General features: G+C 51.9%; 1 protein-coding gene across 1 annotated transcript; it reads right to left on the reverse strand.

The window, feature by feature from the left end:
• Positions 1 to 907: 907 nt before the first annotated feature.
• LOC123165377 (ribonucleoside-diphosphate reductase small chain) lies at positions 908 to 2,443 on the reverse strand. The gene has a single exon (XM_044583014.1). It carries the CDS (start codon positions 2,158 to 2,160, stop codon positions 1,141 to 1,143), a length of 1,020 nt encoding a protein of 339 aa, XP_044438949.1. The 5' UTR covers positions 2,161 to 2,443; the 3' UTR covers positions 908 to 1,140.
• Positions 2,444 to 25,167: the final 22,724 nt, after the last annotated feature.

Below are 25,167 nucleotides of genomic sequence, written 5' to 3' on the forward strand. Positions count from 1 at the left end.
GTAACAACAAGTCCAGAAAGTGTTGGAGCACTACGCCGAACAGATGCTCTGCTTTTCCCGTTTTCGCGGGGCAGGGAACACGACCCGCGCCGCGCGAAACCATTTTGGCGCCACTTGCTCCCGCCGGCTCCCCGTTTGGTTTGGGTGTGCTCTCGTCTGGTGTGCGCGGCTGATTCTCCGTAGCAGCAGTACTACTCCTATACTAGACCACTACAGAGACACTTGGACGCTGCTAGCTTCGTACAGCCATAACCGAAGCTGACTGAACGGAACATGCAGTTTGGACGTTGCAGATCGGTCGCAGCAGTCCGGTTCACCGTCGACGTGGGCGCGCGGCCGACGTAGAAACATGAGGCCACTTTTGTGCCTCGCTCACAACAAAGTGCCCGATCCCTTGCTTGTCAGTCAGCTGTCACGCAAACCTACATTAGACATGACATTTTTATGTACCGGTACAGTAGCAGTACCCGTACTACCCAGCCCGTATCACGTTCACAGAGGATCTTGCTTTTGGGCCCAAAGTTACTGCCCAAGATCTCGTTTTTCATACGGTAGATTCCTCCGCTACGTAACAAACCAAATAAAGCCAAGCGACTCCCAAGTCTGCGAAAACAGCCAAGATTTCGTGCAAAACAGTGGGGCCAAGCCAGCATCACGTCTGGCGCGCCGCAATCGGGCCAGAGGATTGGTCCCCGCTGCGCCCCTAACTAAAACCCTACCTAATCCTTGGGAACCCTATCCACGAGGCATTTCTTCGAACGCCTTGCGCGCCCACGGGATGGCACGCGCATTTGGTCGAACACTCTGTGCGCGCCCACGGACCAGCACGCGCATTTCGTCAAACACCCTCCGCGCGCCCACGGACCGGGCGCGCCAGCAGGTTGGCATGCTTTGCAGAGACAATTCCTCAAACAGGGGCAGCACAAGATGTTTATTTATTCAGAAGCAATACCTTGATTCATTACAATACATCAGTACATCACCAATAAGAGACAGCGAAATAACAGTAAGTAAAAACATTGTGGAGCACCCAGCAAACATGTATCACCGCTACTACTACTAGGACTAACAAGCAACCAGACGCGCGGACCGAGCGAGCGAGCTATTGGTAATGGAGACTGCATATTATCATCGGACCGATCAGAAGTCCTCGTCGATGCTGAAGACGTGCTGGGTCGCGGCGCCACCGTTGAGGTTGGACATGACGGACGCCTTCTGGTACTCGCCGACGCGCTTCTCGAAGAAGTTGGTCTTGCCCTGCAGCGAGATGAGCTCCATCCAGTCGAACGGGTTGGTGGCGTTGTACAGCTTCTTGCAGCCCAGCGCCATGAGCAGGCGGTCGGCCACGAACTCGATGTACTGGCTCATGAGGTCGCCGTTCATGCCGACGAGCGCGCAGGGCAGCGCGTCGCAGACGAACTCCCTCTCGATGTCCACGGCCTCGGAGACGATCTCGAAGACGCGGGACTCGTCCAGCTTGCCGCGCAGGATGTCGTAGAGGAGGCAGGCGAAGTCGCAGTGCAGGCCCTCGTCGCGGGAGATGAGCTCGTTGGAGAAGGTGAGGCCCGGCATGAGCCCGCGCTTCTTGAGCCAGAAGATGGCGCAGAAGGAGCCGGAGAAGAAGATGCCCTCGACGCAGGCGAAGGCGACGATGCGCTCGGCGAAGCGCTCCCCGCCGTCGATCCAGCGGAGGGCCCAGTCGGCCTTGCGGCGCACGGCGGGGATGGTGTCGATGGCGCGGAAGAGGCGGTCCTTCTCGACGTCGTCGCGGATGTAGGTCTCGATGAGCAGGGAGTACATCTCGGAGTGGATGTTCTCGATGGCGATCTGGAAGCCGTAGAAGGCCCTGGCCTCGGCGACCTGCACGTCGGACATGAACCTGGAGGCGAGGTTCTCCAGCACGATGCCGTCGGAGGCGGCGAAGAAGGCGAGCACGTGGGAGATGAAGTGGCGCTCGTCGTTGGAGAGGGTGGTGTCCCAGTGGCGCGCGTCGGAGGAGAGGTCCACCTCCTCGGCGGTCCAGAAGGACGCCACCGCCTTCTTGTAGAACTCCCAGATCTGCGGGAACCGGATGGGGAACATGGAGAAGCGGTCCGACGACTCCGCCAGGAGCGGCTCCTCCGCGTCGCAGGCGGGCACCATGGAGAGGGCGGCAGGCATCTTCGGAATTCGGCGGCGGCGGCGGCGCTGGCCTCGAGGTGGGAAGGATTTCTGCTAGGGATTCGGGAGATGGGACTGGCGGTGGTTGTGGTGTGGGGGAATGGAGCGGGGGCCGGAGGAGGTTTATAGGGTGGGATCGGGAGGGAAGATTTCGAATTGGAAAGGATTTGGCGGCTCCTTGGGAGGGAAGGAGGAGCGGGCGCGGTGGAGGGCGCCGTGCGGCGGAAGATTGGGGAAAAGTTTGGATTTTGCCGGGTGATTTGAAGTTTTCGGGGGGAAGAGGGGAGGGAGAGGTGGAGGGAAGGGGCGGCAGAGGGTGTGGTTGCTCACGTGTTGTTTATTTTGGGAAGCTAGGTTTCGCGTGAGCGAGCGGGGGTGTTTTGGTAAAAATGGGGGTGCTGGAAGTATCTGGTGATTGGGCTTGGTGCTTGCTTTGCTTGGGCCATACTTGACTCGCTTGTTCAGTTATGGTATGATGTGGCCCGGGGCCTGTTTAGCCCAAAGCCAGAAGGGCAGCGCCGGTCGACCGGCCCAACCGCGCAGCCACCCGATTCGGTCGCGTGCAACTATTGGACTGGGTCATCCCTCCTTCGTCTTCTTCTTCCCACATGCTCACCATACACAGAGCACTGCTTCCCCACCCCCCAACCCCTTGCCGCTTCCATACATCAAAAGGTAGTGTCTGCCCCGTCAGTCGTCGATGTGGCCGACGAGCACCGACGAGGTCCCGCCACATGGCCACGGGGATTGCAGCATGGTTGCCTGTGGGTCCCAAGCGCACGGTCATCATGGATGCAGCTCTAATGATGGCTTGTTCTAACACTCGATCGCCAAGCTTGCAGCCTCTCTCGTGTCACAGGCTCTGGTTCCCCATCATCGTCCACTAACACCGTCGTGCTCTATTGAAGAACTCAACGAACAGAAATCTCCGATGGTCAATTAAAGCAAAAAATGGTTCCAGCCAAAATTGACATTTGATTCCACCAGAAAAACATAGCAGCAAACTCCGAAAAGTCCAATTGTAGCAAAAGAGCTAGTCGGTTCCAACAAAAACCACGCCGCGTGTGAAGGCGCGTTTCGATTCCAGCACCAGTGGGCACTGGTTCCAGCGAGTCGCCTTGCAGGTTGTAGCAAACGCTGACACCGGTTTCCAACAAAGTGTTGGTCAGTTCGTAGCAAAACGATGATGACGGTTCTAACAATTGGTGACCATGCTGATAGCAAATCGTCAGTTCGAGCATATTCTGTATACCCTCGTTCCAGCATCATGTTTGTTTGTTGCATCCCCCGCGTCGACACTCCCCCCGCGCCGCAACTCATGTTAGTGCTCGTCGCAGCAAAAACAGCTAGCACCCCCCCCCCCCCACACACACACACACACACACACCCCACCACCACCACCACGGCAGTTCGTCGCCCAAGCTGCAAAGCCTCTCCATGCTGGTTGTCATCGTGCGGCAACAGGCGGTGGGGGTTGTGGTGGAAAAATAGAGAAAGTGGTGGTGGAGAATGAATGGGACGGACGCGACCAAATGAATAAGGCCAGTTCGAGTTGTGCATGGACCCACGCGGCGAGTGCGGTCGTGGGGAAACGTGTGCGTACGATGTGGGCACATTAGATGACGGGCACAAGACAATGGCAGGTCATCTTACTCGAGGTGACTCACCGTCAGAGCTATGTGTTGCCCATACCAAGACGTAATACATCTCGCCTACAATGCGGAGCTACTAGGCCGTCCCAGTTTTATAGTTGCATGTGATTATTTTTGTTTTCGATCTGTTTTTTCAATGTTTTAAATTGGTTTCTTCGGTTTTTCTACATTTCTTCAGGGTTTCCTTTTTTTTTTCTTTGGGGTTTTGTTTTCTTAACACATCCCTAATTACACATTGTACATTTTTCGCATACATCAGGAATATGTTTTTATACACGATTAACACTTATATATATATTATTAACATTGTTTTCAAAGTTATCTTTTGACGTCTATTTTCTCATACACATCTAAAATTTTGGTATACATGTTTTACATTTTCCAAATCCATGATTAATTTTTGAATACACATTGAGACATTTTTTTAATGATACAAAATATTTTTTGAAACTATGTGAACATTTTTTACATTTTAGAAACTTTTGTTTTCAAAATGTCAAAAATATGTTTTGAAAAAATATGAACATTTCTAAAAATATAACATACAATTTTTATAATTACGGGAACATATATTTTTGGAATTTATACCATTTTCAGAAATTTCAAATATATTTTTTGAAATGCGTGAACATTATTTAATAGTGCGACATTTTTTAATGCTATCAGCATTTTTTAAAATTTACAATAACAAAAAATACATTGTGTTGACATTTTCAAATTGGCGGTTTTTTAATATAAGTTGTGGAACATTTAGAGATGAAAAATTGAAAATATGAGCAAAAGAAAAAACCAAAGAAATTTGAACTAACCTTCATGATGCTAATTAGGCCGGTCCAACTGGGCACTCGCTACAGGCGAGTGGTTGCTCGGTCTCGCACAAGGTGATATATAGCCATGCCTGTAAGATTGAAAGCATGTCTAGAGGGGGGGGGGGTTAGACTAGTTGACCAAATAAAACCTAACATTTTTCCAATTTTAGTTGTAGGTTGATTCTAGCAAGTCAAGTATCACAGTACACATGCAATTCTAAGAGTATGGCAGCGAAAAGTAAAACATTGCACATGTAGGTAAAGAAGGGGTTCGGATATTTCAAACGCAATGAAGACACGGTGATTTTTGGCGTGGTTCCGATAGGTAGTCCTATCGTACGTCCACGTTGATGGGGACTTTAACCCACAGAGGATAACAGTTGCACGAGTTCACGGAGGGCTCCACCCATGAAGGGTCCACGAAGAAGCAACATTGTCTATTCCATCATGGCTTACATCCATGAAGGACTAGCCTCACCCGAGTAGATCTTCACGAAATAGGCGATCTCCTTGCCCTTACAAACTCTTTGGTTCAACTCCACATGATCTTGGAGGCTCCCAAGTGACACATAACCAATTTAGGAGACACCAGTCTCCAAAGGTAATAGATGTTGTGTTGGGAATGAACTCTTTGCTCTTGTGCTTCAAATGATAGCCTCCTCAACAATCAATCTCTCGCACACAAATTTGGCTTCGGTAGGAGAAGGGTTGGAGTGGAAAGTAACCTGAAGAGGCTAGAAATCAAGGTTCAAATGGTAGGAATGAAATCTCTTGATCTCAACACATGAGCAGGTGGTTCTCCCTTGAATGGTGGAAGCTGTGGTTCGTTCTGATGGCTCTCTTACAGAGCAAGAGGGGGTGAAGGGGTACAAATAGCCTCCACACACTACAAAAAAATACACTTCCGTGATGATACGTGTTTGTCACAGTAGGTCATGTTTTTTGTCATGCATGTACATCCATGACGATTTTATGACAGAATCAAGATAGTCATACCTGTGTTGTCGTAGAAGTGTTCCATGACATTACCAAAAATATTATCACGGAAGTGTCCACTTCCATGACGATAAATGGCGCGTCATGTAAATGCTTTCATCAAGGGTAACCGACACGTGGCATCCACCGTAACGGGTCACCGTTAAGCTATCGGGTTCCGGTTTGGATCCGATAACCCGTTAACAGCCCGGACCAATGGGGATTTTCCACGTGTAAAATCATCATTGGCTGGAGGAAACACGTGTCTGCTTCTCGGTGGGCCAGATGTCGTCCGTCCAATGGAGGAGACATGCCTATGATACGTCGACACGTGGCAGGGCCCAACAGATGCCCATATAGGTTAAAAAGGCCAGCCCAGTCAAAGGCCCGTAGTATTTACTCCGGTACTAGTGGGCCAGCCAAATAACGGCCTGTTTAAACATGGCCCATTTACGGCCCAAAACCAGATCTGGCCCGTTAATTGTTAGCCGAATATTTGGGCCAATTACGGCCCAGTGACATTTCGGCCTATTAGAGGCCCGATGTAGACATGGGCCCATTTTAGTCTGGTGTCTCTTTCGGCCTAGGAATGGCCCGTGCTGACCATGGGCCATATATGGTCCCACGCGACATCCGGCCCTCTAACGGCCCATGAGAAAGGTGGCAATAGTTCAGCCCAACGTGACTTTGGGCCTGTTAAAGGCCTGCCATATAATTCGGCCCGTTGATGCCTGTACTAAGCTTTCGGCCTCTTAAAGGCCCATGATATCAGTGGGCCAACTAAGGCCCGAGATATGTTTCGGCCTGGTAATGGCCCGTCATATAACTGGCGAAAAAAGGTCCGGTCTACATTTCAGCGTGCTGAAGGACCGTCGACGACTAATGAAAATTGAGGCCCAACATGCATTTCAGCCTGCTAAAGGCCCATGATTTCTTCTGGGCCGTAACAGGCCAGCAGAATATTCAGCTTGTTAATGGCCCAAAGCTACATGGGCCCAACTAGCGCTAGTCCACTAAAGGCCCAACTAAACTTTGGGCCGAATATAGGCCCGTGTAAGTTGTGGGCCTAGCGCAAAGTGTGAAGACCCCAATGGCCTTTCAGGCCCAAGAAAGTTGCAGGTTGGCCCAATTATGGCCCGCTAAAAGGTAGGCCCGTTAGAGGCGAATGTTTCGGCTCGGTCGACTACATCAGAATTTTTTCAGATAGCGAATGATGGCAGTAACTAGTAGGAATTAAGAACAAACCTACTCTATATAATAAAGAAATTCCGACATAGTAACTTAGAATAATCCTACACTATACAATAAAGGATTTATGGTATATTACATCCACTGGGCATCGAAGTTCGCCACCAGTGATCATAAAGCGCAACGAAGAAGCAGATTACAAAAACTGAGCGCTATTGCAGCGTAACAAAATAATACTGAACCAAGACCACTTCCAAGACAGTTCAAGAAAGGTTAGCCTTGCGCGGGAACTACTGCGCAAGCTGCTGAGCAAGGCCGTGAGACCGACCTTGCATGTCAGTCATAGCTTCCAGGTGTAGCTGTTTAGCAATGAGGTTCTCATTGGTGTTCTCCGCAATCTTTCTTTGAGATAGGACTTCAAGTCGAAGTTGAGTTGCAGAATGCCTTTCTACTATAACTTGGGACTGAAGAGGTCGAACTGATTCAGACAGCGAATTCTGTGAGCTTGTCTGACTGCTAGTCTCAAGTAACTTGAACACTGCATAAGACAAGACTTTGGGGTTGTCTCGCTATCTTCAAGATGTTTTGCCTTCTTTGCTGCAATATATGTTGGGTTTGTCTCACAACCTTCAGCAGACTTGTGCATGCCATATCACCCTGAAACAAGCAGAGAGATGACAGGTTTTGCACGTGTATAAACAAAGATGATAACTGTGCTGTCAATTCCATCCAATTTCAAATTAGAAAATAAAGAGTAAGTTCAAAATATCAATAGCATAATTTGGCATTGTTCATAATGCGGGGAGCTTCACCACACTACTGGATTACCATGTCAACATAACAAGCATAGATGAAGGGCAAAGACAATCATTGTATCATCAGCCACATCAGTAAGATAAAACAGGAGATGACAAGGTGCAAACATGGGTTGCTTCACCACACACTGGATTATAGATCCACAAAAACAAGCATACATATAGGTAGTATTGAGTAATGTGCATGGTATGAATAAGGAATTTGGTTTGACAAGTAAAACTTGGAACTTACGTTGTTGCAAACATGCATTTTGATAGAAACAGCAAACTAAACAGCAGTTAACGATACGGAGCATGAGGAAATTAAACAACAGTTGAGGATAAAGGCTTTAGAAGGACTGACTTACATTAACAGTTAACACCTGCCCTTCTCCATGTCAAGGGAAGGATAACTCAAGAATTTCAGCACAGAATCTTCTTCATAAGCATTGCATGTACTCTACATTTTGTAGAGAGTAATTATAGATATGGTAATACTGGAAGGGATAGAGGATAATGAAGATAAGATGCCGATTGATGCTACATAATCAACTACCAATCCCTGGAAGTACAAGCATTACAGGACAAAATGTACTGACAAGAGCAATGGGCTACACTTATGCACTGGCATTGTTTGTGTATTCAACTTTTTGGTAAGATTAAATATAGATCTGATATTTTTTAGTAAATAGTGGGCGAGGGAGATAAGATGCAGAATGCTACATAACGAACCAATCCCTCTTCCCGTAATATAAGAGTGTTTTGAACACTGGTGTACTGTACAAAACGTTCTTATATTATGGGACGGAGGGACTAGCTGTTAATGTAAGTACAGTGATAGACGACGTTCAGTCCTTACAAGAGGACTGCAGAGCTAAACCTCTTCAAAAGCATTGGGGTGATTCTAAATTTATGTAAGAGTCCATATGGATCTTATAATGTCCACCAAATGGACGATAACGAGGCTAACATGTGCAGTGATGCTACATAATCAACCAGCTATGAAAGTAAGTATGGTCATACAGGGCAAGAGGTACTCAGAAGAGCAATGCAGTGTGCAGTATAGTTGCGAGATTCCGTGGTCCCTTGAGAATGAATGTTCTTCTGCAAACAGTTTTCGTACAAGTGAGACGTTAAGGCACATGCAGAAATGTAGTTCAAATTTTGATGTGAAATCATAGACAGTACCTTACCCTGTAGACGAGACCAATGTGTAACAAGATTATTCCAGTCACTGTCTGATAAATGTAGCACCGGAGACTTTACAGAAATTTTGTTTAGAGGCTTTCCATCGAAGTGCACTTGCCTCAGGTTGGAACGATACTTCATTAACGAGTGCTTGAAAAGTGCAACGACTCTTGCTCGTCTTGACAATCCAGTTTGGTCCTCGCCTATTTAAAAGAATGAAATCTGTGTCTTCTATCAGCAGAAATATATGCAATAATTACCATGAATAACATTAGTACATTACTTACGCGTAAGTTGCGGAGGAAGACATGAAATTGTTCTGTGTCTGCGGTATAATCTTTCCATGAAGGAAAGATGCGCACAAAGTTCCTGACAACAATATAAGCTTCGTCTTCTAAACTGGGAAGAAATGGAATAGGGGTCCTATTTGCTGCAATTGGGGCTCTCTCTCTCGTTCGAAAAGGGATTTGGAAACTGGATTTGGTGTACTCTTTGCGGAATGGGGGTTTTGCATCGTAGAGCTGGTGCTATGTCAACTGGCATCATCATATGTTTGCTGCAGTTGGGGTCTGCTGAGTTGGGGCATCAGAGATGACAAGTGTAATAGGGCTAGAGTCTGCTAGAGTTGGGGCCGTGTTTTGTGGGTCAAGTGATATTGCAACTACACCTAATGAGCTATTTGATTTATCTGGTGTCACTACATTTTCCAAATACTTTGCTCGTGCTCCTCCGCGATCAGCAATGTCGGATTCGGTGCTCCGCAGACCCTAGATAGATTCGAACTCTGGGGTGCGTGCGAAGAACTCAACCTCCCAGTCCGCCAACTCATCGATCGCTTGGCCTAGCTCGATGAACTGGAAGGAAATGGGACACAACAGTTTACCCAGGTTCGGGCCACCTTGCGGTGTAAAACCCTACTCCTGCTTTGTGGTGGATTAGCCTCGAGGTGGGCTGAGGATGAACTAGTACAGCGGGAGAACAACCTCAGGAGACGTGTTCTTGTGTTTGTGCAAGCTGGTGGAGGTGCGGGTGCTCTGGATCCGGATCCCTCTCTATGGTGGTGGCTAGGCTATACTTATAGTGGCTTTGGTCCTCTTCCCCCAAAACGAAGGCGGGAAGGGATCCCACAATGGCCAAATTCGAAGGGGGACAACTAGTACACCTTATCCTGACGAAAGGCGGTCTTCGCCTGCAAAGCTTCTGGTCGTGACGCCACGGTGGGATCGACGATGACCTCCGTCCTGCCGTCCTGGCAGTCTTGGTCTTGTTGCATGGAAATGGAAACCTTTGGTTGATGCCTCGGGACTCCGCGCCTGCGCTTGCCTCTTTAGCACCAAATAGGAAACCTGCTATACCGTGTCCGCTCGCACCAGCCTGGCCTTGGTCATCACAGCTTGCGTAATCCGAGCCTCATGAGGTGAGGGCTTGCATAGAAATCTCCGAACCTCAGGAGCCTGCCTAAGGAGGCCACTCCTTCTGGAGGTCTTGGCGTCGTCCGCCTCACGAGGCTTGGCCCCTCGCGAGGGTCTTGCGTTACTGGTGCCGAAGATGGGCTGTACCAAGCCGTTGATTTAGCCACGCCGTGGGCCGCAGGCAGGCAAGTCTGGGTACCCCGGTTCCCAGAACGCCGAAAGTAGCCCCTGGGCCCAAGGCGCGCTCGGACTTGGCTTCGAGGAGAAGCCAAAGGGCAAGGGCGGAGCGTCGGGCCCCAACCCTCGGTCGACGCGTGGCGCTTGATGAGACATGGGCGTCTCCGCTTCCCCATGCTGCCTCGGCAACCATCCTGGGCTGACAAAAAGGTTGGCGCCTGCCGCTGAGCCTTCATTGCCTTCCCTTCGTCTTGCTCCAGATCCCCTTCTCTTCCTACTCAGAGCGCCTCTAGATCTTCCAACCTCTCCCGGACTTGCCACCGATGACGACGGAGAAATCGAAGTATGTAACTCCTGCCGCGCGCTCGGCCTCCTCGCTTGGGCCAGCCTTCAGTGCATCCACCGTCACTGAGGAGAAGCATCTTGGCGCCGTGCTCCCGCTGACGGCGAGCAGCACCAACGAGGGATGGGAGACAGCGCTTCGGGTTGGCTCCGCCAATCCATAAACCTTGGGGGAAACCTTCTACCCTTTCTTCCTGCATAGTTTCTTTGCTGGGCTTGTCCCCCCTTCTCCAATTTATTCTTCGCCGTCCTCGACCATTACCAGATCCATGCCCTTCATCTTCATCCCAACTCCATCCTCCTCCTGTCGATCTTTGGCTTCTACTGCGATGCGTTCGTGGGGGTGGCGCCCTCTATTTCGCTGCTCCGCCACTTCTTCTACCTCCGGATGGGCAGCACCCAGTGCTCCAGGTACGTTTGCTTCATCGCATGTCACGGTAGCAACGCGATCTCGAGGGTCGGGAAGAAGGTAGAGGACTTCCGGCACAAGTAGATCTTCATGGACGCCAAGCGCTCTCATGCTCATCTGGAACTGCCGACCGTGTTGCCGACGAAGATGGACTGGTGGGCTCACGAGAAGCTCACCGACCCCCGGGCGGAGCTGCTGCTGGAGAAGATGACGGGTGACCTGAAGGCGAAGAAGCTGACAGGGGCCATGCTCATCAGGGATTTCCTGACGCAGCGCCTGGCTCCGCTCCAGGCGCACTCGCGCTCTCTGTGGAGCCTTAAGGGCGCGGAAGACGACCTCCGGCTGCGCTCGGACGACTTGTCCGACGAGCAGCTGAGCAAGGCCGTGCGCACCTTGCTCAAGAAGGACACGAGCGGCCTCCCATAAGCCTATCTCCCGCTGTACCGCCGCGACGACGGGGCGAAGGTGGCCGCCACCATGCCCGTCTTCAACGAGCGAGGGCTCGTGTCGCCGAAGCTTCGCCAGTCCCCAAACTCCCCGGTGTCAGTGTCCTCCGGCGAGGTCTCTGGGGAGGAAGAGGAGGGGGACTCGAAGGCGACCTTGGAGGGGGTGGGGAGACCTCTCCCCCGCGGTAGAGCAAGCTCCTTCGCGTCCTCTCCGATGATGACGATGCCGATGAGTACCTGGCCGAGGGGTCGTCGCGCTCCATCGGGGTTGCCACGAGATCCAGGGGCATCCCCTTGAGGAGGCTGAAGTAGGGGACCCCGAAGAAGGGTGGGACGGTGTCGCTTCCTCGGGACGATGCCTCCACCTTATCGCCGACCGCCAACATCGCAGAGCCGACCGTCGCGTGCTCGCCCGCTCCTGAGAGCGCGACAAAGCCTATGCCCAGGAAGCTCGGGGGCGCCGCACTCCTGGCCAAGAGGAGGGCAGACATTGCTGCTGACGAGTAAGTAATTCACCTTGTTTTTGCTTCTCATGTTTGACGCCGTGCTCAAGACGCCCTCCTCCTGGTGGTCACGCTGCAGCCGGTGCTGAAGAGGAAGAAGGAGGAGGCCAGGGCCTCTGATGCCAAGCGGCCTGCCGTGGCCACAATGACTCTGGTGCGGGAAGAAGAGGCCGCCTCGCGTCCTCCTGCGACTCAGCTGGCCTCTCGAGGCTCGAGGGTCCAGCATCAGGAGAAGGCCGCCCCTGTGGCCAAGCCAGCTCCGGAGGCCCCTGTCGTCAGTGCGCCCGCTGAGGGTCTGAGGGCTCCGGAGCCCCCTGCCGTCCCTGCTGCCGTTGCTTCATCAGCCCAGGCGCCGGTGTCACCTCCTCCCCAAGCCGTCACGCTGGTGGACCATGGTTCCTCTGCCATGCCCGGTGCTTTGGAGGATGCCTTCTCTGCGCTGGACCGGCTCTGGGCTGATCTTCGGGGCGCCGACTGGCGCATGGCGACGGAGCATCTGGGGCTGGTCTTGGGGTGGCTCCAGGCTGACTCGTCCGTCAGGGTAGCCTGGGGCCAGGCCGAGGCCGCCGCCGAGGAGGGCAGGAAAGTGGCCGGCATGGCCATAGCTGCTCACGACGCAGCGACCGCTGAGAAGCACTGCCGCACGGCGAAGGCCGAGCTGAAGGCCCTCCATGATGAGCAGGCGGCCCGCACCCGCCAGCTCGATGAGCAGGAGGAGGAGCTGAAGGCCCCAGAGGCTGTGCTCGCCAACCACGACACTGAACTAGAGCAGGCAGCCCAGGAACAGGCTGCGGAGTGGAGCCCGCCTGGAGAAGCTGAAGGAGGAGACAGGAATGACCCAGGCATCCCCCACCAAGCTCGTCTCCAAGGAGAAGGCCCCGCTGGAGGCCAAGGAGAAATCCCTGGCCGCATCCGAGAAGGCGACCGCCGCGGGGCGCGACGCCTTCGTCTCCCTCGAGCTGAGGTCCTGCAAGGCACTGCACGACCTTTACGGGGAAGGGTACGAGAAGCCGCTGGCGACTCCGGAGGAAGGCTCCTCTGGGCTACTTCCCAAGCTTGTCGCGGCGCTCGAGGGCATCATCGTCGGAGTGGGCCACATGGTGGAGGGAGAGGCACGCGTGCTTTTTACCTCAGCCGCAACGTGCATCTTCAGCCACCTCCATCTTCAGGACCCCAACTTCGACCTTGGTGCGTTGCTCGAACCTGTAGAGCCTGAGCTCCATGACGCTGCCGCCGAGGCCGTGAAGAAGCAGGTGGAGGCCCTGCTGTAGAAGTTCCTCTGGGTCGACCTTGCGGCCGCGGCTGATGGCAAGGACGGCGGCGGCATTGTCGATGATAGGCCTCCCCAGGCGGGCGACGGTGGTGTCCAAGGCTGAGGAAGAGGCTTGAAGGCGGCGCTTCCCCCTATTTTAATCCTGCAACATTTATCGTGCCTCGTGGACGCATAAGAACTTATGCTTTGAGCTTTTAAGAGACAATTTGTTTTGTAATAATTTGCTAGGGTTCTGCGATTTCCTTTCCGTTTGCTTTAGTGTTCTGCGTCGGCAGGTCCCGGCCCCCCGCATACCTCAGCAGCCATTGGGTTGTCTGGATCACCAGGACGAGACCAAGGGGTGAGGGGCTACGTGACCAGTGAGGCTCCTGAGTCGCGATGCTCAGGAGTCCCCCTTGACGTACGAACAACCCTCAGGAAGGAGATGCGGGTGTAGGTTTTAGCATTCCGTGTCGGCAGGGCCCGGCCCCGCGCATACCTCGGCCGCCGTTGGGGCGTCCGGATCACCAGGACGAGACCAAGGGGTGAGGGGCTACGAGACCGGTTAGGCCCCTGGGTCGCGATGCCCAGGGGCCCCCTTGACGTACGAACAACCTTCCATACCTTTCCTCATCGAGCTCTCGCTCTTGAGGGGCGCGCTAAGACCGGGTCCGAGGGACCTGGCGAGGTGGCGTATGCCAGGCGGGACCTGAGCGTAGCCCCCATGCCCAGCCCCCTCACGTGACTCTCCCGAGGGGAAAGAGGCGCAGTGAGGCTGAGCAGCGAGCCTGGTGGCTCTCCCGAGGTTACTGCAGCCGTTAGGCTGCCCTTAGTTGTTTATTCACCAGCGTGGAGCATGGTGCTTCCGCTCTTGCACGGGCATAGCCGCTCCTCGACCGTGTCATCCGCCAGCGCGGAGCATATGGGGCTTCCACTGGTACGTGGGTGGGAGCTCCCTCTGAGGGGAGACTCTGGGGCGTGTACAGCCCCATCCTGACACGTGGCTTGCACGACGGGACTAGAGCAGGTGTGTATGGGCACTCGTGAGCCAGCGCGGGACTCACGAGGCCCTACCTCAAGGCGGGTTGCGCTTGAATTTGATTCAGAACACTTGTGATTGTCCTGCGAGATGGTTAGGTAACCTGCGCCGAGTGAATCTCTTGAGGTTATCGCATGAGAAGGCCAAACACCAATGACCCCAGGAGGTGACGTGAACGGGGCCGGCCCGCCAAACAGAGCTCAGCCGTTGGGTTTGTCGACACTGCAGGGACGGACCCAAGCACAGACGTCGTGCCCAGTCTTCTCATGCGAAAGTCCTGAAGAAAGACAACCGGCGCGCGGCTCCCGTGGCGGCGAGGCACCGGGTCGCGCGCCCTAAATTATCCGCTCCGATTAGCTCATGCGAGAACAAGGCACCAAGGACCATGGGAGGTGACGTACACGGGAGCTGGCCCGTGAGCCAGAGCTGAGTCACTTGGGTTTAGCGACGCTGCAGGGACGAACCCGAGCACAGACGCCGTGCCAGTCCTTAATCATGAGGCGGTCGTGGGCGGGTTTGCAAGGGCATACGACGTTCATAGCGACGAAGCACTGGACAGACAGGTGATAATCATAAAGCAACTCATGGAAAGGGTAAAGCCAACTCTGATAGATGCAAAGAACGATACATGCCATAGGGACGGACCCACGCGGCTTGGGCATAATGCAGCCCGAGGGGCGCCCCCAACTGAACAAACTAAAAAGTGTCACTTGGCGCCGTTGCTGAAGAGGTGTTGGAGTAGCTGAAGATGCGTTCTGCGAAAGTCGCTCCTCACGAGTCGCCCAGGTCCTGAACCTCGTGAGGCTCTGGAGGCCCGGGGGGCTCGCGAGGATCCATCACCATCTTCGATAGGATCGCTTGGTGCCTGGCCTCATGAGCTGCCAGGATGCCCCGCATGTGGTGCTGGTGCATGGCAGCCCTGCTCAGCAAACCGAAAGGCATGCGGACATAGCTGTGAGGGGGGCCCTCGCACTGGCCAACATGGGACGGCCAGAAAAGCTCCTGAGATACGGCTATGTTGAGCCCTATGATGTTCACGCAGATGCGCAGCTCGCTACCCTCATGAGAGGAGGGAGCTGCGCTGGGTGGTGCAGGGCGACGCTCGCCTCGCATGGCTCTTGCCTCCTGAAGCTCCTTGGTTGCCTTGGTGATGAACTCCTGAGTGTTTGGTGCTGCGCACCCTGCGCTCTCTTCGCGGATGCGTGCATTGAGGCACGCCTCCACATGGTGCCTGAGTGCCTCCCTCGTGACGTTGGCCAGGTCAGATGCCCTCCAGAGGAGAGCCCCCGAGCCCAACCTGAGAGGGGAACCGAGCACGCCTTCCTATGGGAGAGGGGAAGGCGCACCGTCAGTGGGCGCAGGGCCTGAAGCTTGGTCGTCGGACAACCCATCCTCCTGAGGTCCTAGGCGCAGTTGCTTCTTCTTCTTCTTGGGGATGGCCTCAGGAGGGTAGGTAGTGTCCTCGTCATCTGGGTTCTCGACCACCGCAGCCTGGTAGGCATGCTCGAGAGAGCACACCGCTTCCTTTTCACCGCAGGCAACCGTGATGATACCGCAACTTCTTGGCATCTTGAGGACATTGTAGCCATGATGAGTCGCGGCCATGAACTTGGCCAGGGCCGGATACCCAATGATGGCGTTGTACGGGAGGCAAATGTGGGCGACGTTGAAGTCGATGAGCTCAGTGCGGTAGTTGTCGCGCTTGCCAAAGGTGACAGGGAGGCAGATCTGCCCTATCGGGGTGGTGGAGCCCTCAGTCACTCCTGAGAAAGGCTTGGTAGGCTGAAGCTGGTCGTACGGCACCTAGAGCCTGTCAAATGTTTCGACGGAGAGGACATTGAGTCCCACGCCGCCATCAATGAGTGTCTTGGTAACGAGAATGTTGCTGATGGTAGGCGAGCAGAGCATTGGGAGGGCGCCGGCAGTGGCCACGCACTTGAGCTGGTCAGTAGAGTTGAAGGTGATGGCGTACTTGGACCACCTTCGCGGACGCGTCGCCTCGAGCTTGGGGAGGGCCGTGTTCACCTTGCGAGCGAACTGCTTGAAGATGCGATGGGAGGCAGGGGCCTGAGCGCCACCCAGGATGCAAGTGATGGCACGAGGCTCTTGAAAGCCCCTAGCCCCATCATCGTGGTGGTGGTCTTCATTCCTCCTTGGTGGTGGTGGCAGTGGAGGAAGGCCAGCGTTGCCCTGAGGTGAGTCCTCACGAGGCTGATCCCTCCAGGGACCCTCGCGAGGCTGGCCCTGCCAGTGGTCCTCACGAGGCTGATCGCGCCAGTCCTGGCGGGGGTCACGGTTGTCCCGGCGTCCTCCGCCTCGGCCTCCTCCGCGGTAGTAACCTCAGTCGTTGCGCTCGGGGCGACGACCGAGGTGCCCATCGCGGATGGCCCTGAGCTCTTGGCAGTCATTGGTGTTGTGGCTGTGCACACTGTGGAAGACGCAGAACGGGCGGCTGCCCTTAGATGACTCTAGGTGGTCACAGCCCCGCTTCATCTTGGGTTCGGTCGCGAGCACATCTGGTCCCTTGCACCACGTCCTTGGCCTTAGCCTTCTTGTCTTCTGGGTCGATCTCTGGGAGCTCGAGGAGGGAGAGGCGTCCTTCCTCAGCTCTTGCGCACTTGGTTGCCATGTTGAACATCTCCAGAGCCGAGCACAGGTCTTCGTGTATGGCGAGCTCTTCCTTCATCTTGACATCTCGGACGCCATCAGTGAATGCTGAAATGATGGCTTCGTCTGACACCTTGGGAATCTTGAGGCGGACGTTGGTGAAGCGCTGGATGTATTTGTGCAAGGTCTCCCCTGGCTGCTGCTTGATGCACCGCAGGTCGCCCACGACGGGTGCGCGGTCGCGAGTACCTTGGAAGTTGGAGATGAAGCACTCTCGCATTTCATCCCAGGAGGAGATTGATCCCGCGGGGAGGTTCAGAAGCCACGAGCGCGCACCATCCTAGAGGGCCATGGGAAACCAGTTCGCCATGACCTTCTCATCGCAGTTGGCCGCCTCGATGCTTAGTTCATAGAGCTGTAAGAACTCAGCGGGGTCGGGGGTGCCGTCGTAGCGTGGAGGCAGATTTGGCTTGAACTTCCCTAGCCAGACGACGCGGCGCAGCTCCGGGGTGAACGCGCGGCAGCCGACCGCACTCACCGGGGCTCGTCGTGGAGGTGGAGCCTGATCTTGGCGCTCGCGCACTACCGCCTCGGGCAGTACGCGGTCTTGATGTGGCAGTGCTGGGAGTGCGCGCACCTCTCCTTGGGGCTGCCGCACCACCTGGCAGCTTTCCTCGTCGCGCTGGCGCCCTGTGCGGCGGGTCATGCCGTGGAGCCTCACGCCGTGGCTCGGGGATGACGTCTTGCCTCAGAGGTGGAGGGGGCGCACTGTGGGCCACATCGCCCGCAAGAGGCGGTGGGGGAGGCAGCGAGCGGGACGGCGCAGGGGCCTCTCCCGCGACACTGACGAGCTCGGCGTTGCGGTCCAACAGTCCTCATAGAGATCATTGGCCGGGCGATAGCGCAGGAGCTCGCGTGCCATGAGGAACGCAGCCCACGCGTTCGCCGGCCCTCGGTTGGCGTGGGATGATGAAGGGGCCGCCGGAGTCAGCGATGGACTGGCGGTGAGCCCATCACGTCGCACAGAAGGCTGCAGTGACGAAGCCTGCTCCTCATGAGCCCCAGGGCCGGTGGCAGTGATAACCCACAAGTATAGGGATCGCAACAGTTTTCGAGGGTAGAGTATTCAACCCAAATTTATAGATTTGACACAAGGGGAGCCAAAGAATATTTGCAAGTATTAGCAGCTGAGTTGTCAATTCAACCATACCTGGAGATTAATTATCTGCAGCAAAGTGATCAGTAGCAAAGTAGTATGGTAATTTTGATAATAGTAACAACAGCAATAGTAACGGCAACAATGAGAGCAGTACTAACTTATCAAGAACAATATAGTAGAAATTTGTAGGCATTGGATCGACGATTTGTTAGATGATATTCATCATGTGACAGTCATAACCTAGGGTGATACGGCACTAGCTCCAGTTCATAAATATAATGTAGGCATGTATTCTGTAAATAGTCATACGTGCTTATGGAAAGAAACTGCATGACATCTTTTGTCCTACCCTCCCGTGGAAGCGGGGTCCAATTGGAAACTAAGGGATATTAAGGCCTCCTTTTAATAGAGAACCAGAACAAAGCATTAACACACAATGAATACATGAACTCCTCAAACTACGATCATCACCGGGAGTGGTCCCGACTATTGTCACTCTGGGGTTGCCGGATCATAACACGTAGTAGGTGACTATAACTTGCAAGATCAGATCTAGAACATAGATATAATGGTGATAACATAAACGGTTCAGATCTGAAATCATGGCATCCAGGCCCAAAGTGACAAGCATTAAGCATGGCAAAGTCATACCAACATCAATCTCAGAACATAGTGGATACTAGGGATCAAGCCCTAACAAAACTAACTAGATTACATGATGAATCTCATCCAACTCCTCACCGACCAGCGAGCCTACGAAGGAATTACTCACTCCCGGTGGGGAGCATCATGGAATTGGCAATGGAGAAGGGTTGGTGATGACGAAGAACGAAGATCTGGCCTCAGACGGACACTAGATCTGGCCTCCTGATGAAGAACAGGAGGTGACCGCGGCTCCGTCTCGTGGAACGCAATAATTCTTTCTCTCCTCATTTTTCTGGAAAAATAGGATTTTATAGCGTCGGTTTCAGGGTCTGCGGGGCCACCAGGTGGGGATAACCCACCTGGGCGCGCCTGGAAGGGGGCGCGCCCTGGTGGGTTAGGCCCACCCAGGTGCCCCCCTCTAGTGGTTCTTGGCTCCAGAAATTCTCTTTATTGATATAAAAAATCCTTGCAAAGTTTCGTTCCATTCCGAGAACTTTTATTTCTGCACAAAAGCAACACCATGGTAGTTCTGCTGAAAACAGCGTCAGTCCGGGGTTAGTTTCATTCAAATCATGCAAATTAGAGTCCAAAACAAGAGGAAAAGCGTTAGGAAAAGTAGATACGTTGGAGACATATCAACTCCCCCAAGCTTAAACCTTTTCTTGTCCTGAAGCAATTCAGTTGATAAACTAAAAGTGAAAAAGAAAAACTTTTACGAACTCTTTTGCTCTTGTTTGCATAAATAAGCTTAAACAACACGCTGGTTTTCAGCCAACATTATAACTAACCATGCCGACAATAACTCTTAAAAATTATATTAACTTGTATCAATGGCACAATCAGCTAGCGAGCAATAATAAGATATCTCAAACAGCAACACGTTATCAAAACAACTATGATATAATATGACAATAGTGGTATCTCGCTAGCCCTTTCTGAAACCGCAAAACATAAATGCAGAGCACCTCCAAAGTCCAAGCAGCGACTAAACATTGTAATTCATGGTAGAAAAGATCTAGTCAAGATGCACCCCACATTAGCTACAGACAATGCATCAGCTTGACAGCAGTGCTCTCGGGTTCTGGCACATATTTTAGAAGGTGATGACACAACATAAAAGTAAATAGATAGTCCCTTCGCAGAGGGAAGCAGTGATTTGCAGAGGTGCCAGACCTCAAGTTTTTAAAACAGAGGTAAATGGAATTTTGAGAAATGCACCCTTCTTGTTTATTTCGCGACCATCAATTACCAATATACACGCTAGTGGCCCGTAGGAGTTTTTGTTTGATTATTTGAAAGATAAATTATTTTTGCAGTTTGGGACTGGGCATCCCTATTACCGCCCTTTTCTCGTGCGATGGTGACTAAATAAACACTCATCCTGAGAATAACCCGCTTAGCATCGAGGATACTGACTACCTCTTGTCGCTCCATGAACGATCTAGGCACACAAAAAGGATATTTATTTGAAGTTTTTAGAGGTGGCACATGCAAATTTACTTAGGGCGGCAGGGTAATACCGCATGTAGGTAGATATGGTGGACTCATCTGGAATAACTTGGGTTCAAGGTTTTGGATGTACATGTAGAGTTCCCAGAGGAGGATACCATATCATCATACTACATCACAATCATTTTAACACAATGTTGACATCCAAGATAAATCATTATCCACTCCTAGCTACTTATGCATGGCATGAGAAACTATAATCTCTAATTGTCATTGCAAACATGTTTAATCATAATGGGCTGAAGCATGGATACTAGGTTAAACATATTTACAAAAATAGAACAAGTCGAGTTCATACCCGTTTCTCTCTGCCACAGCTAGTTCATCAGATATCATCATTATTGCCTTTCACTTGCACGACCGAACGATATGAAAATAATAATAGTGCAAGAGTGCCGTGGACTAAGCTGGAATCTGCAAACATTTTATTCAACAAGAGAAGGCAAGGTAAAATGGGCTCTTTGTTAGATCAACAATAGTGCATATGAGAGCCACTCAACAATTTCATCGTGGTCTTCTCCTCGGTACGACTCAATAAAAAGAAAAGAAATTCAGAGAAACACACTGAAATATTTTTGGAGTTCTTGGTTTTCTTGAATAAGCAAATAACAGGGAAAAGCAAAAACGAGAAAAATATTTACACGGGAAAGCTCCCAACAAGCAAAAGAAGAACAAATCTTTTTGGGTTTTCTTTTTAGTGCTACAGCTAACTACTCTAGAAATAAAAATAAAAAAGAAGCAGGAAATATATTTGGATTTTCTGAAAGTTTTTCAAACACACAAGAAGAAAGCGAGAAAATAAATTTAACATGGATAATACAATGAAAAAGTGTGGACACCGACAACTGGAATGAAATGTATGAACATGAATGTAATGTCGGTGGAAATATGTACTCCCCCAAGCTTAGGCTTTTGGCCTAACTTGGTAATCAGTCAGTAGCCTGCATAGTAGTCGGGGTGGTAGCTCACAGAGGCTCTCGGTGCGGATGCCTCAGCCTGTCGTGCAGCCACAACCGCCGCGTTGTGAGCTCGGGCCTCGCTCTCAAGAACAAAATATATTCCCCTGCTGTGATAATCAAAGAGAGCAAGCGCAACCAAATATGTGTGCACAATAGAGTCTTGATTAAGCAACAATTTATAGGTGAAACTATGAGGTTCACCTTTAAGGATCTTATGGCGTTTCATAGCATCAAAGTCTAAATACTGCGTGGGTAAAATAGGGTCATGGGGCAAAGGTGAAACACCCAGCTCTCGTGCTAAATGTGTGGCATAAATGCCACCATAGAAATAACCACTATTAGCGTTGTGTTCCAACCTGCGTGCAACAATCGCTCCAAGATTATAGCTTCTGTCACCGGTGAGAGCGGTGCGTATGAGACTCAAGTCTGGAGCACAAAGTGTACTACAATCTTGTTTGCCTACTATACATTTTCCATTAAATAATGCAAAGTACTGAACTGCAGGAAAATGAATGCTCTTTATTCTTCCTTGCGTCACTCCCCTCGTCCCACCATAGCAAAGGCTAGTCAAAAATGTTTGGAACTCAGCTCTTGGTGGTTCGTCAAGAGAACCGCAGAACGGGATTTTGCAACGTTGAGCAAATCTTTCTAGTGATATGGTAAAAGGATTTTCATACAGTTTAAATGACACCCTAGACTCACGGGGATGGAATTTAAATCCTTTGACAAATGATTGAGTGAGAGTGTGGTGTTGATTGCACTTATCTGAAATGTAGGGACCGAGGTCGGCATTGTGAACATATTGCTCAAATTCCTCCTTAATGCCCACACTCACCATATAATCATCGCATGGCCATAGGCATGTTTTGGTGGCGGCATCTCGTATGGAACTTTCACTTGGTTCAACATAAGACCGACGAGCGCAGTTGTCACTAGAAGATGCCCCCGAGGATCTTCTCCTCGAAGAACTCCTTCCAAAAAGGTTCATCATGTTCACGTACAATTTTCTAAAACAAGAAATTTTGGGTGACAAAAATTTATCAACAAAATCTTTACAAGATTGGTAGCAACTACTCATAGGGATACATAGAGGCCATAGCAAGCATTCAAACTACTTAGAACTCTAAGAATTCAACATACAAGCTCATCTATAGCAGCACCAAGAGTAGCTAATTATTCATAATATAAACCAATAAAGCAAAAACTAATTGGACAAACAGAGGAGTCACATACCAAGCAACAATCCCCCAAAATAGTTTCGGAAACGGAGCTTCGAGCAAAGAGATCAAAATCCGCGGGTTTGAGAGCAAGAACACGAGAGAGAGAGAGAGAGAGCAATTGTGATTTTTTTCTGGAGGTAGGTGATGATGTTGTATGAAGAGATAAGTGAGGGGGCCCATGTGGGGACCGAGGGAGTCTTGGATTAGGGGGTCCTCGGATAGCCGGACTATATCCTTTGGCCAGACTGTTGGACTATGAAGATACAAGATTGAAGACTTCGTCCCGTGTCCGGATGGGACTCTCCTTGGCGTGGAAGGCAAGCTTGGCAATACGGATATGTAGATCTCCTCCCTTGTAACCGACTCTGTGTAACCCTCGCCCCCTCCAGTGTCTATATAAACCGGAGGGTTTAGTCCGTAGGACAACAATAATCATACCATAGGCTAGCTTCTAGGGTTTAGCCTCTATGATCTTGTGGTAGATCAACTCTTGTAATACTCATATCATCAAGATCAATCAAGCAGGAAGTAGGGTATTACCTCCATCGAGAGGGCCCGAACCTGGGTAAACATCGTGTCCCCCGCCTCCTGTTACCATCCGCCTTAGACGCACAGTTCGGGATCCCCTACCCGAGATCCGCCGGTTTTGACACCGACATTGGTGCTTTCATTGAGAGTTCCATTGTGCCTTCACCGTAAGGCTAGATGGCTCCTTCGATCATCGGCAATGATGCGATCCAGGGTGAGGTTTTCCTCCCGGGACAGATCTTCATATTCGGCGGCTTCATACTGCGGGCCAACTCGCTTGGCCATCTGGAGCAGATCGAGAGCTACGCCCCTGGCCATCAGGTCAGGTTTGGAAACTTGAACTATATTGCCGACATCCGCGGAGACTTGATCTTCGACGGATTCGAGCCCATGTCAGGTGCGCCGCAAAATCACGACGAGCATGACTTAGCTCTGCCGTCGGACAGTGTTCGGGAGATCACACCTGCAACTACTCCAGGCCTCAATCCGGAACAAATTGCGCCATCTGAGGACGGGTGGATGGACCCCGCCACGGAGGCCGCACACTCAGTGGCGATAGAGCCGAATACTGGCTTCACCTCCTATGAGACCCGTGTTGCCGAACCGTTGGATTCGTCCCCGGCCATGGGCTCCGAGCCGCCTGCGTCCGTGCCTATCGAATCTGATTGGGCACCGATCATGGAGTTTACCTCCGCGGATATCTTTCAGCACTCGCCCTTTGGCGACGTGCTAAACTCGTTGAGGTCTCTCTCCCTGTCAGGAGACCCCTGGCCGAACTATGTTCGGCTAGAATGGGATGCAGACGACGAAGAAATTCGCTCCCCACCCACCACCCACTTAATAGCCACTGTCGATGATTTAACCGACATGCTCGATTTTGACTCCGAAGACATTGACGGTATGGACGACGATGCAAGAGAGGAACAGGAACCACCGCCCACAGGGCGCTGGACAGCCACTTCGTCACACGATATATATATATATGGTGGATACACCCAAAGAAAACAATGACGAGGAACAGAAGGATGCAGCGAAGGATAGCTCCCTCGAGAAGCAACCAAAGCGACAGCGTAGGCGCCGCTCCAAATCCCGCCTCGGCAAGAACAGCGATAACAGCGCATGGAAAAATAACACCCCGGTCGACTCCAGAGGAAATGATGACCACATTGACCCAGCGACAAAACAGGATGAACCAGCGGACGGCGAACATAGTACGGAGCCGCTGTCCGATCACGGCGACGCCGAGGATAAAGCTCATCAACCTCTCTCCGGAGAGGAAAACAGTCCGGACGACGATGCACACATCATCCCGGAAAGGCACTTGGAACAAGGGAACCTCCGTAGAAGGCTTATTGCCACCGCGAGGAGTCTGAAGAAGCATAAGCAAAGGCTTAAGGCTGTGCAGAATACGCTTAACAGTAGATGGAACAAAGTGCTTGACACTAAAGAAAAGTATGGTGGCAGTCGCCACACAAAGAGCTACCCAAAGCGCAAGCTGTTGCCTGAATTCGATGATGAGGCCTTAGAGCCCACACAACTGAAAATTAAAACGGCCGACCGATCGGATCGACCACCTCGTGGCCGCGATAGGGCGGCTAACGAGGCCGCACATAAGTCAGCACACGATCCAAGCAAGAACTTGCATCAAAAGGCCGGCGTGACCAGATCCATCTACGGATCTAGGAAGCGCGCTCCAGCGCATAATCAAAACCGAACACTACAACTGTCAGAACGCCATGACACATCCAAATACAGGGGTGCCGCACACCCCCTATGTTTCACCGATGAGGTGCTGGATCATGAATTTCCAAAGGGATTCAAACCCGTGAACATAGAGGCGTACGATGGAATGACAGACCCTGGGGTCTGGATTGAGGACTTCATCCTCCACATCCATATGGCTCGCGGAGACGATCTCCACGCCATCAAGTACTTGCCCCTCAAGCTGAAAGGACCAGCTCGGCACTGGCTGAAGAGCCTCCCCGAAAATTCAATTGGAAGTTGGGAGGATCTTGAGGATGCTTTTAGGGCTAACTTTCAAGGGACCTATGTCCGACCTCCGGATGCAGACGATTTAAGTCATATAATTCAACAGCCCGGAGAGTCAGCCCGAAAGCTTTGGAACAGATTTCTCACTAAGAAGAATCAAATCGTCGACTGCCCGGACGCCGAAGCCTTAACAGCTTTCAAACAC

This window comes from Triticum aestivum, chromosome 7D (genome assembly GCF_018294505.1).
Source record: "Triticum aestivum cultivar Chinese Spring chromosome 7D, IWGSC CS RefSeq v2.1, whole genome shotgun sequence".
Lineage (NCBI taxonomy): Eukaryota > Viridiplantae > Streptophyta > Magnoliopsida > Poales > Poaceae > Triticum > Triticum aestivum.